Raw genomic sequence first — 14,277 nt, forward strand, 5'->3', positions numbered from 1 at the left:
TGGATACATGCCTACTACATAAAGCAGAATAATCTGCTTACTATGCCCATCCCTGCTAGGCTCTCTTGGGCTTTGAAGAAAATTTGGGCTAGTAGAGTCATCTTAATGGATCACCAACCTCAGCAATTTCTAACTGTTGAGCACTTTTCCATCAAAAATCTATATCAGACTATGAGGGGTGAGCAACCTATAGTTCAGTGGTAAAGAATTATATGTGATAACAGAGCTAGTCCTAAGGCATTATTTATAACTTGGATGATGCTTCATGGTAGATTGTCAACTAAGAGCAGACTTTGTGAATGGGGGGTGGTGGAAGACAGTACATGTGTCATATGTTCAAATGCTAGTGAAACTAGCTCTCATTTATTCTTTGATTGCCCAGCCTCCAATCAGTTATGGCAAATGTGTCTCAATCAGATTGATATGGCTAATCAGTCCATATTAATAGAAGGAGATGTCCAAGCCCTTGCTACTGCTCCTCATAGAAAGAAACCTCACAACCAACTGTTACTGATGCTCTATGCAAAATCAATTTATCATATATGGCAGCAACGCAATCAAGTTGTTTTTGGGAAGGATTGTCTATCACCTAGGCAAAGCTTTAAACAGATTGTATTTAAGGTTGCTTGTAGATGTAATGATGTTCTTAGGCAGATGCTTATTGTATGAGTTTATTGCTTAGAGGATGTGTAGGGCTGGATTATGATTGGTTTCTTCAAACCCTTCCTAGAAGGTGGGGGAGTTTCCTGTCTTGTTTGTTAAGCCCTTGTAGCTCCTTTTGGTTGTACCTTTTTTTTTGGTTATCAATAACAACTTTGAATTGCCAAAAACAATATATTACATTACAACAACTATACTGTAATTTTTTGGGTTCAGACCAGACTAGACTACAAAAACCATAATTGTGATTTTTTTATGAACCAAAAATCGAGCCAGAAGTCTTCATCCTGTTCAAATTCCGATTCAGGCCCATCTTAATATTTTGTACACCCCTGTTTCTATCAATGTTGTTAATAGATAAGAAGTTTTTTTTTTTACTCCATATAATGATGTATTGATGTTCATTGACAAAATCTGTCTTCCAAATTCCAATGACAAGATTTAAGATGTGTTATTTGCGTCATATTTACTTAATTAGCAATTCAATAACCAGCATCCAAGGATGGATAAATTATGATTTAAATCTATCTTTATTATATAAGCCAAGGGGGAGCTATGGTGTCCCCCTTTGAAAAGACTTTTTAACTCGTCATCCAATAAAAATACTTACCTATTAAGATTTTGAGATTTTCTTCAATCATAGTCCTTCCTAATTTAAAATATGTATATCAAAAGAAGTTCAAAATAGCTATAATAAACTATCATAAAAATATGTATAGTGAAAGAAAATGTTTATGATTGAAGAACAAATTAAAATAACAAAAGCAGTTTTCAAATCAATTACAAAATTAAAGACATAAAAAATTTTATTTTACCTAAACTTTGAAATGCAGTAACAATACCAACATAAATTAACAAGTAATAAAAATACCAAGAAAATAATTTCTTCATCAAGTAATTTTTATATTTTGTATTTACACCAAACGATATTCAATTAGAACTAATGATGATTGTAAATTACGTTCTTCAAAATTACATTTAAATGAATTTAATAATAACTGCCAAAATAATCCATGCACGCATCACGTGCAAAGAATGCTATATGAGTAATAAGTAAAGTTCTATATTACCAAAAAGAAAAACATAAAGATAGGAGACCTACAATTGAAAATATAAATTGATGACTAAATTAATTTATATTTTCAATTATAAAAGCAAAGATTGACATAGTTTCTCATTATCAATTTATAATTTCAAATAACATGCATTAACAAACTATAAAGGAATTAATAAACTTAGAGAATATACATTTTTTCAATTTTTGGGTCTCACAATTAGTTTAGGATAATAAATAATTAAAGAGATAAACTTACCACTAATATCAATTTATAATTTATTTATTTATTCATTGAAGCACTACTCACAATAATATGCATAAAAACCTCAATTACCCAATTAAATTGAATTAAACTAATACTCATAATTTACACCTATAAATATATGTATTTTCAAATAAATTGATAAATAACGTAGCCTAAATCATTGTTTAAAAAGAGTGTTGTTAAATTATCTACCAAATACAAGATAGCATATCATACATCAACATAGTCCTTTATGGAAAACATTACTCTTTACACTAGAACAATACTAATAAAAAATCATAACGCTCGTCAATATTCACCATATATATTACATACATAAGTTAGTTTTTTAATACTTTTTTATGTTACTATTATTAATATTAATATACAAGAGCATGCATCGCGTGCATATAGTGCTAGTATTATATAAAGGAAGGAAAGGTTAATAATGTCCCCCTATCAAATTATTCAAAAGTCATCATAATTTTGTAAAACTTGTAATATACCCCTTAATATTCACAACACACATTAAGTAGGTTAACAAAAATAAAACTATCCTTAAATTTTTTGTACAAACTAAATCAAAAGGTCAAAACTAATCTCTATTATATAAATCAAGGGAGAAGGCAATGGTGTTTCTCTATCAAATTAATCAAAAGCCCTCATGATTTTGTAAATCTTAAAATATACTCTTTAATATTCACAATACACATTAAGTAATTTAATAAAAATAAAATTATCCTTAAATTACACACCAATTCAAAAAGTCAAAACTAATAGAAATTAGCCCACAAATGTAAAAGATACTCCCTATGTTCTTTTTAATTCTTCCTACTTGAAATTCGCACGTTTGCTATTGCACTTCTTTGACCTTAGTAAAACTATAACGATTGAATATTAATAAAATACTCATTAAGACGAATCAAATAATACTCCACATGACTATATTTTTTAATATATATTGAAAAGAATTTAAAAATTCTCTTTAATTGTAAATAGTGTTAAGATTTCAAGTATGAAAAACGAGAAAAAGAAAACGATAAGGGAATATCTTAGAAACATAAATTGGTTAAAATATATGTAATAAATTTGAATTAGCAATAAAAATGAAGAAATAAAAAATTAATAAACTCTAAAAAGAAATAAATAATATAAATTTTAAACTTAAAAATACATGGTGTGCTTATGTCCATTATAATAATATATATATATATATATATTATATATAATATATATATATATATATATATTAATATATATATTATATATATATATATATATATATATATATATATATATATATATATATATATATTGTAAGTGAATACTTTGTTTATCACATTTCAATTCAATATATATATATAAAGGAGGAACTTTTCGGGAGTTTAGGGAGCTCCTCAAGATTTCGAGCCCATAGAGCACGCCACGTAGGATTGTGATGTCATCAAAAAAAAAAATTATCTTTTTACTTGAGTTATGCATAGATTTAAATATATTTAAGGAGTTTTAGATAAGCTCAAATTAGAGTTTAGTTTTGCATGAACTACCTAAATTATTATATTAAGTAAATCACGTATAACTGTTCCTACGTAATTCGGAATATTTAAATTTTTGTTCCATTGGATAGTGCTCGAAATATGTCCTGAAATAAGATTCATTTACAATATAGTTCTACAACTTATGAAATAGAGAGCGCCACGTAGGATTGTCATGTCATTAATTTTTATTCTAAATATTTATTTTAAAAAATAGAGTTCTACCTATACTTAAATACATAAAAGGAGTTTTGGATAACGACATATTAGACTATTGTTTTGAATAAACAACCTAAATTATTATATTATGTAAAATTGAATATTAGAGTTTTGTTTTGCATGAGCAACCTAAATTATTATATTATGTAAATCACAAATAACTTTTGCTACGTAATTGAAAATTTTTTAAATTTTTATTCCATCTTTTAGTGCTTGAAATATGCTCTGAAATAAGACCCGTTTACAAAATAGTTTTGCAAATTATGAAACAGAGAGTGCCACGTAGGATTATCATGTCATTAATTTTTATTTTAAATATTTAAAAAAATAGAGTTCTACATATATTTAAATACATAAAAGGAGTTTTGGATAACGAGAAATTAGATATTCATTTTGAATAAACAATCTAAATTATTATATTATGTAAATTGAATATAACTTTTATTACCTAATTCTAAGATATGCTGGAGTGTTTCACTGTCGTAGGGCTTTGACAACAACGGAAGGGAAGCAAGTTATTGTTTGAGTGCTTGTAGTACGTCTTCGTGCTTTTGAGTCCAATCGAAGCCGCCCTTGTTCTTGCTTAACACATCGTAGAATAAATAACAAATTTTTGATGACCTAGATATGAAACGATTCAGAGCAGCAATGCGTCTAGTTAACTTCTGCACTTCCTTAATATTTCTTGGAGATTGAACGTTGGCCAGTGCTTTAATTTGATCAGGATTGGCTTCAATTCCCCGTTGCGACACAACATAACCCAGAAGATCTCCTACAACAACTCCAAATGTGCATTTAGTAGGGTTAAGTTGCATACCATATTTACGAAGGACGTCGAAGGCTTATAAAAGGTGTTGGATATGATCCTTCTCTTGCTTTTATTTCACCAACATGTCGTCGATGTACACTTCCATAGTGTCGCCTAGTTGGTCCTTGAACATTTGATTAACCAAACGCTGGTACGTTCCACCTGCATTTTTTAGTCCAAACAGCATAACTTTGTAACAATAGACACCTTTATCAGTGACGAATGTCGTTTTTTCTTGACCATCAGGGTGCATCAGGATTTGGTTGTATCCAGAGTATGCATCCATAAATGTCAGAAGCTCAGGTCCTGTCGTGGCATCAACCATTGCGTCAATATGTGGAAAGGGAAATGGATCCTTGGGACAAGCCTTGCTGAGGTCTGTGAGGTCGATCCAGACCCTCCATTTGTTGTTCTTCTTGCTTACCACCACAACGTTAGCTAGCCAATCAGGTACTTAACCTCATGCACCTTACGTGCGTCAATCAGTTTTTGTACGTCGTCGTTATGATTTGATTGCGCTCTGGTGCAAATTTTTGTCGGTTCTGCTTGACCGGCTTGTATTTTGGGTCAACGTTGAGTTTATGCGTGATGACGTCGGGACTGATACCTGTCATGTCTTCATGGGACCAGACAAAGAAGCCTTTGTTAGTTTTCAAACAATTAATTACCTGGTTGTGCATTCCTTGTGACACAGTCGCTCCTATTCGGACGACATGGTCTGGAAAGGTCGGGTCGAGCACCACTTCGTCTATATCTTGTTCGTCGGGCACGTCGGGCGCTGCTCCGTCCGTTAACTGCTAGATAGATGCTTTTGGTGGCTTGAGTGCTGAGTTGTAGCATTTTCGAGCAGCTTTCTACTCGCCTTTTATCTCTTGGGAGCCCCATTTGGTGGGGAACTTTAGCGTCTAATGATATGTTGATGGTGTTACGTAGCGTAAAACTAGTAATTAAATATCACGACTCCCAATGATAGGTTCTAAAAATGGAGACTTGTGCAACAATGATTGGCTCAAATCCCGATGCAAACTTCTGACCAGCAACCTGCAAAAAAGGGACCCACCCTGGAGGTTTGGGTGGTATTTCCCCCTCCGATGCTTAAGTCAGATAACAGGGATGTGAAGGAACTTTTAGAGAGAGAAAGTAGAGAGAGAGAAGAATTTATGGCAGAATAACAGTACTATGCTCTGAAAAACGTACCTTTCACCCTAAAATCAAGGACTATTTATACTGTTGTACCTTGATGTCACCCTAATTTGGGAGCATCTGATTGGCCAATGATTGGTTAGTACATTTTACCTTTTAGCTGAATCAGGCTTTACTTCAGTGGGCCTAAGTACAATTTTAGGGCCATAAGGGAGCTTTTCAGTACACCTTTTCCTCAAAAAGGTGTACTTTAGCCCACAGAACCTGGAGGCCTTTGTACTTTCCTTGGCCTAAACGAATGCCACATGTAGGACTGAGATAGCGCCACGTGCCATGAGGGTCGCCATTGATTTTTAGGCTACAACATTTGCCCCTTAAAAGAGGGAGTTATTATTTCCTAGGCACCAAGACGGTTAATCTTCCTCTTTTAACCGACCCGGAACTGCCCCTCTCTTTTTCAAAAAAGAGGCGCCATTTTGCCGGTCTCCACAGGTCAACTCTCAGAAGCAACGGTTATTTTTACCGGATGAGGGGGTCATTTTCACCCCTCTATAAATATGCGACCTTGTCGTTTCTGGAATCATTTTAATATTACTGAGAAATTTTCTAGAGAGAGAGACTCTGCAATTTTTACTGAGCTTTTAGAGAGAGAAACTACTCCCGTCCAAGTTCTTGCAAACTGCTACTCCGCTCGTCCGAGATTTCAACTCGTCCTTGACATTCGTCCGAGCTTTCATCTACAGGTATTTCTTCATTAATTTCCTTTATATTTTCAAGCATATTTTAAGAAAATGGATTCGTCCTCTTCATCGAACAATCCCGGCCGCTCAAGGGTTGGTGCTAACCCTAGAACAGAGGGCTTGACTTCCTCGGCATCTTCTAGAGTTGGACCCATCTCGGCCGGACATGCATTCTTTTTCTTTAGCCATGGACAGCAAAGTCAGACGACCCAGTCTTTACCTGTGCAGGGTAATCTGGCGCGCGTCAAGTAGACGGCTCGTATCAGAAGAGGGGTTAATGCCAACCTCTAGTTCAGAAAGGGAGGAATCAACTGGACGGATTCCCGCTGATGGAGAGCGAGAGATCCAGAGCGCTCGTCCTACCAATCAAAACCCGTCTCCTGACCTCGTCCAGGAAGAGTCTGAAGTTCAAGGCTCCCAGAGCCTAACCCGTCAAATCCAAGGGTGGCCTCAGATGAGTCAAATGAGGCCGAAAGCTCTTCTGCTGCTGGTAGCGACTGAGACGAGCCATCCACTACCTCTTCTGAGATAAGGCGGCGTCTTGGCCCCTTGTCGGACCCTAGATACATCCTGGCCGAAAATGGCTAGTTAGGACGAGTAGGTCGCCATCTAGACCACCTTTCTTCAGCCATACCCATGCCGGGGTATCGGCTTGTTCTTCCTGGCCGGGAGGATACTATACTTAGTGCTCTTGCTGGCCATTTTGCTGTTTATCGTCTGGCCTTAGATGCCGGAGTTCGCTTTCCACTTCATCCCTTCATCACTAGGCTTCTTTATTACTACAACATAGGACTCAATCAGCTTGCCCCCAATTCATGGCAAAATATTTTAACTTTTATAGCCGTCTGTGAGCTTAAAGGCGTCGAGCCATCCATGGCGGCCTTCTCACAAATGCACTACGTCTCCAAGGTCCCCAAAACTTTTAATGGGGCTTGGGTGAGCGTTTGCAATCGGCAAGGCTTTATGACGTCCTGGGACAAAACGTCCAAGATGCATGCATGGAAGGCCGAGTTCCTGTTCGTCCAAGCTCCAAACGAGGTGGTAGCCAGACGGTATCGCTATACTAGCCGGAGCGCTACCAACACAGGACGAACAACGTCCTTTCTAGAGCTGGAGAACAGCTCGGCTGAGCACCTGATGGAATACTTTAGAATTTCAGAGTATTCCATCGATGACGTCTCCTTTAAAGGTCCGTCCAATGGGATTCCTTTCATGGAGATGTTTTACAATGACGATTTCTTGTTGCGGTCGGGTTGAGGCCGGCCGCGGATAGAGGTATATTCTTTAAAAACTCTAAGTAAACCCCTTCGTCCTGAATTTGAGAATCTCACCCTGCTTTCTCTTCTTATGCAGATTCGGCCAAGGCAAAGCTAAGAAAGTCTTGGAAAGGAGATATGAGCGCGTCCAAGTTCACCGACTCCCTCTGAAGAGTTCAGCAAAACTGGTGCTGAAAAAAGAGCCGACACACTAGTACAAACTTTCTTCTTTTCTCTTTTTTTTTTTTTTTTTTTTTTTTTTGAATGAGTTCACTCCTTTTGGAGTAAAGCGTCATTAGATTCTTCTGGACGCCTTGCTTCTACGAAGAGGAAACCGTCCTGAATCCATTCTGGACGCTTTGCCTCCTCGAAGAGCAAACCGTCCGGACTGGGTCTTGGACGCTTTGCCTCTTCGAAGAGCAAACCGTCTTAAATCCATCCTGGACGTTTTGCTTCTTTAAAGAGCAGACCGTTCCTGACTGGGACCTGGAGGCCTTGCCTCTTCGAAGAGCAAACCGTCTTGAATCATCCTGGACGTTTTGCTTCTTCGAAGAGCAGACCGTCCTGACTGGGTCCTGGACGCCCTGCCTCTTCGAAGAGGAAATCGTCTTGAATCCATCCTGGACGATTTGCTTCCTGGAAGAGCAGATCGTCCAAATAATATTTGGACGCCTTGCTTCTTTAAGAGAGAGCATCATGAGGTAACCTCAGGACGAGTTCCAGCTTAAACTTTTTTCCTTGGTTTCTTTTTTCGGAAAAATGCCCCAACGTGATAAGTGCGAATTATTATATATTATAACCTTCTTATTCCCTCTTAGTAGATCCTTATTAGTATTATAACTTATAAATTGTGGGTTTTAATTTTTTCATATTTTATTTAGAAATTACGTTTATATGGTGATTTATTAGTTTGACCTATGCTATATTTTATAGTATTAATAATATATCTAATGTTGGTAGGTACGTTATAATATTGGAGTCAAAGACATGAAAACGGACATTAACAATTGTAATAGGCCAAGCCCAATATTGTCACCAAACTTACGAAGTAACCAAAAAGCAAATGGAAGCAAGAAGGAGAAATAAAAGAATAAAAGAAAAAATAAAAAGTGAAAAGAGGAGGAAAATCTTGGCTGAAGATTACACGCACAAAGGAGGAGAAAGAAAGAGTGGTGGGCTTTGATTAAAAAAAAAACCCATACAGCAGCAATAATAAAAAGAGACAACAGCATCAAAGAGAGGACGGCAGTTCTTGGAGGCGGCACCAACAGTACGGAAGTGGCCGAAATAGTTCGCAGCAAACGAGAAGCATTCAAGCAGAATTTTCGGCCATGATTTCTCATACTTTGGTGATGTTCTCTTCAATTATGAGTAGCTAATTTATTTTTCTAGGACTTAGATGAAACCCTTATAGTATGAATTGATAGTTTAATTGTGTTTGAGAATTGATATTTGGTTTATGATTGCATAACTATTTAGATTATTATTGGGTTGATTATTGTTTGCAATATTAGTTGACAATTGTTCTTGTAGAATTGATTGTTGGTTTTATTGTTATCAAATTTACATACTTTGTTCTTGTAGTTCAAAGTGTGATGTTTTGCAATGGTATTTCATAATTTGTGGTTAAAAGTTGAATAATTTATGCTTTGGTTAGATAAATTATGTCACCTAATTAATCGCAATACAATTTTTATGAGTATTCCGGCTTGTAGTTTAGGATACTTGATAAACCTATTAATTCTCATTCCTATTAATCTATTAGTCATATTATTAGTGGTGGATTCGACTGTCCTAGATTCCGTATTATTATCTGTTCTCCGATTCGCTTTGTTATTGTCAAGTTTATTTAGTTTACTATATATTTCAGATTAGTTTAATTAGTTCACAAACAATTCATTATATTTATATTTAGGATTAAATTAGTAGACATTAGATCTAATTTTAATCAATTGTTCCCTGTGGATACGATACCCTATCATTTATCACTTACTACTAAGTCTTGTACACTTGCAAGAATAGGGTTTTATGACTTGTTTAAAATCGCTATCAAGTTTTTGGCGCCGTTTCCGGGGAACGGTGTTTGGTTAATTTAATTTATTGTCTGCTATCTTATTTCTTATTGTAATATTAATTTTCTGTTTTACTTATTTGCTTTTCTTTATTAGTTTCTTAGATATTTACTATATTTAACAAGTATTGATGGTTGGAGAAAGGTTGCCGAAATAACATCTCAGATACGAGGTGCTTTCTTTCCACTCTATACTTCTATTTTGTGTTTGTTTGCTTTTTTTTTAATTAATGTTAGGTCGTAGGTCATTATCTTTTGATTTAAATCCATATAATCCTGAAATTGAACGCACACTTAGAGAAATTAGAGCTTCTCATAAAATTTCTACCAAATTATTTTGAATCTGAAATTGAAACTGAGATAAAAATGGGTGAAGAACAACCTAGACAACTTAGTGAGTATTTCACTCCTGGTACTTACACTTCTCCGGTAGGAAGTCGAATGCCCACTATAACTAGGAGATTTGAAATTAAACCTCAAACTATTCAACTGCTTCCTTCCTTTTATGGTCTTGAATCTGAAAATCCATATAAGCATATTGATGAGTTTTTAGAGGTATGTTCGACTTTTAATCAACCTGATGTGCCAAACGAAGAAATTTATTCTTACTTTTTCCTTTTTCACTAAAAGATAAAGCGAAACATTGGTGGACTACAAAAGAAAACATTACTAATTGGCAAAATCTTGTTACTCAATTTCTAAAGAAATATTTCCCAATTGGTAAATTAACTAAGATTAGACGCGAAATTAAACTTTTTCTCAATTACCTAGTGAGCAATTCCATGAATGTTGGGAGAGATTTAGGGATCTTTTACGTAGTTGTCCACACCATGAAGTCCCTAAATGGCAACAAGTGCAAAGTTATATTCTGGTTTGGATGAGCGTAATCAACAAATGATTGATTCTTCTTGTGGTGGTACCTTTTTCATAAAAACTCCTAATGAAGCATGGGAATTATTTGAGCATTTGAGTGATAATTCTTTACAACATGCTAATTCTTCACGTATGGGAATTTCTAGATCATTGGGAAGTAAAGGTGGTATTTATGAAATCTCTCATTCTCCTGATTTGTCAAGCAAAGTAGAGGTTCTCATTAAAAAGTTGGATCAATTAATGGCTATTAACAACATTAATATGAACCCTACTACTTCTCATGATGTATGTTCAATATGTGCAAATCCTAATCATTTGTCTCATAATTGTCCTACTATATACTCTGATGTATCACATGAACAGGTGAATGCGGCACAAGGCTACCCTCCGCACAATAATCCATATTCAAATACGTACAATCCGGGTTGGAGAAATCATCCGAATTTCTCCTGGAGGCAAAATTCTGGGGATGTACAACAAGGGCAGCGAGCTAATCCAGTAAGTCAATCTGGTATGAGTAACATTTCTCCTGATTTTCAAGCTCAAAGGTATGTCACACCTACTACACAACCTGCACAAATGCTACACAAACTGTGAATGAAAATTCGAACTTGGATAAAGTGATATCTGCGCTTGGAACTCTTACTACCACCATACAAAACATGGACTCTAGGATTTAAGGTATAGAAAAGAAAATGCATCTTATTGATTCTCACACACACTCCATAAGTAAACTTGAATCACAAATTGGTCAGTTAGCTAATGCACTTAGTAAGAGGGATGATGGTAAACTTCCTAGTCATTCCGTTGAGAATCCTAAGATTAAAAATTATGAACATGTGAATGCAGTTATGACTCTTAGGAATGGTAAAGACGTAGATAACTTAGTGTCGGGAAAGAAGAAGCATGATAATGGATTTAATACTCAGGAGAATAAAATTGAAAAAGAAAATATGGATGCCCTTTCCCCGAATGTTTCTAAATCTCCTGATCCAATCCCATATGAGCCTAAAGTTCCTTACCCTCAAGCTTTAGAGTTGTCTTACAACCCTAAGAAAGATAAGAAAATGGATGATATTTTAGAAATTTTCAAACAAGTTAAAATTAATCTTCCATTATTAGAGCCATTCAGCAAGTTCCTGCTTATGTTAAATTTCTTAAAGACATATGTACGTTTAAAAGAAAATCTAAGAGTCATGTACCTAAGAAGGTCAGTTTACATGGTCAAGTTAGCTCAATTCTGCAATATAATTCCCCACCTAAACTTAAAGATCCTGGTGTTCCAACAATTTCTTGTTATATTGGAAATCATAAGATTGACAATGCTCTTTTGGATCTTGGCTAGTGTTAACTTGATACCATATTCTGTTTATGAGAAATTAGGCTTAGGTGAGTTACAACTTGCCAATATGACTTTACAACTTGCTGATAGATCTTTTGGGATGCCGCGGGGAAGAATTGATGATGTGTTAGTTAAGGTAGATAATGTTTTCTTTCCTGTTGATTTTGTAGTTCTTGACATCGACCCTAATCTCCCTAAGAATAATCTTCCTGTTATTTTGGGTCGTCCTTTCTTGGCTACTGCTGATGCAACTATTAACTGTAGGACGGGAGTTATGGATGTTTCTATTCTAAACATGAGAGTTAAGCTTAATGTTTTTAAAACTTCATCCCTCTCCACTAATGAAGAAGAATCTGCTTGTTATGCTATTCATACGTTTAATAATTCTAAGATTAATCGACCCTTCTCTGTTTAAGCATCTCATAATTTGTTACCCACTATTGAGAAAGATTGTTTAGGGGAAATATTTGAGACTAATTTTAATAGTTATAAAAATGATAAGGAGGCTCTTGATTTAAAGATGGGAAATATGAACACTACTAAGATGACATTTTCTGGATTTAATGTGTCTGATCCAGGTTGATTCGGTCACAATTAGGCTAAGTCTGGCTGAAGACGCGTAAACTTAGCGCTAACTGGGAGGCAACCCAGAGTTACTTCTATTATTTATTTATTTTATTTCTCTAAATAATTTAGTTGTTAGTTCATCTGTTTGTTTGTTTTGTTTTTGTTTAAGGAGATTTTCAGCTTCTAAGTTACTCATGTGGGGTTATACTAGGACGTTGTTTTGCAGAACAGTTTGTGGCTACTAATCCAAATCTGCATGATATTAGTTGCTCCAACCAGAACAAACAAATGTCAGATGCTCATTTTGTCAGAATAGTGAAGGACATAACCATGCCAATACACTTGTACTGTCCATTTGTGGCTGTAGTATACGACTGGTGCCCAACAATTACTGTGTTTATAGTCTTCAAGCTCATCATTGTCTCATGTTCCGCTACTAACACCATCCACCAGGTTGTGTTGCTCTATCTTTTCTCTCTTATTTTTCTATTATTTTTCATTTTGCTTGCAATGCGGAAAATGCAAGAAATAAGTGTGGGGGAGAGGAAAATTTGGGCATTTTGGAATTGTTTGGTGTATGTTGCTGCTATTTGATGTTGTTGGTATTGCTGGCTAGCTGCTTTGTGGGAAAAATCTTAATATTAGGTTTAAATTATATGGCATTTCAGTGCCGGTTGTCCTATTTATGGGGAGATGCTGCCCAAATTTTTGACAAAATTTATGGGGAGATGCTGCCCAAATTTTTACAAAATTTAATAGAAATTTTTTTAGGTTTATTTATGTTATTATGTGTCTATTTGAGGGTATATTATGCACCATTCATTGTTATCTCATGGATGAGCAGCTAGTTAATGAGAATAATTGATAATAGGCTCTAATCTAACAACGTTTTACTCAAATTCCGTTTTATTACATAAAAAAAAAAAAAATTGAAGTTATGAATGTGATGGCTTTAATTCTTGCAACCTATTAATGTACCTTAATAATGATCATTCTTGTTGGTAATCTAGCACACTTTCTTTATTGGCTTAGATGCGGGGTATGGAGGAAGGACTTTTATACTTTAATCTACCTAATTAGTACCTATACTTTTCTTGGTGATCTTTCACTGCTCTTGGTTACTGGAGATTACTTTACTTTGTTAAAAAAAAAATTAGAGAGAATTATGGTTCGAAAAAAACAATGGATTAGTAATCCAAATTATCAAAATTGTGAGAACCTGAACCATTAAAAAAAATAGAAGAGTGAAAAAAAATAATTTGTATTTCCAAAAAGGAAATCGAAAAAAAAAAGCATAGAAAAAGCCTCAAAAGCAATGCAAACAACAAAGTATCGAGTACTCCTTTGAGATCATTGGGTGACAAGTCAATGTCATATGAAAGAGACGATCCATGTACGGGTACTAAGTGCCTATTGTACGGAAAAGTATGTGGGAATCAACTGAAAACAATAATCAAGTCTGACTAAAGTACCTCGTATTTGAACGTCAATACACTTGCACATGAGCACCTAGATTACTTATGAGATCAAACTAATTTATTACAAAGGTTGCTTGAGAATAAAAGTTCAATAGCGTTCATAGCTTGCTAACCTAACAAAAATGTTTTTTCTGACTAACTTTTAAGTTTTTTTTTTTTAAAAAAAAAAAAGAAAATCGTTTTAGCCTATTATTAACTCTCATTAGTTTGGCTTCTTCTTTGGGAGATGGTGGAGTGGTACGACCCAAGTTGGTATTGAGTGATATTGAATGTTACTTTGATAT

General features: G+C 35.0%; 1 protein-coding gene across 1 annotated transcript; it reads left to right on the plus strand.

Annotated features, from left to right (window-relative positions):
* The first annotated feature begins 11,301 nt into the window (after positions 1-11,301).
* LOC130591783 (uncharacterized) lies at positions 11,302-12,363 on the plus strand. The gene has a single exon (XM_057395696.1). The coding sequence runs from the start codon at positions 11,302-11,304 to the stop codon at positions 12,361-12,363; it is 1,062 nt and encodes a 353-aa protein (XP_057251679.1).
* The last annotated feature ends 1,914 nt before the right edge of the window (positions 12,364-14,277 follow it).

Source organism: Beta vulgaris, chromosome 6 (assembly GCF_026745355.1).
Source record: "Beta vulgaris subsp. vulgaris cultivar EL10 chromosome 6, EL10.2, whole genome shotgun sequence".
Taxonomy (NCBI): domain Eukaryota; kingdom Viridiplantae; phylum Streptophyta; class Magnoliopsida; order Caryophyllales; family Amaranthaceae; genus Beta; species Beta vulgaris.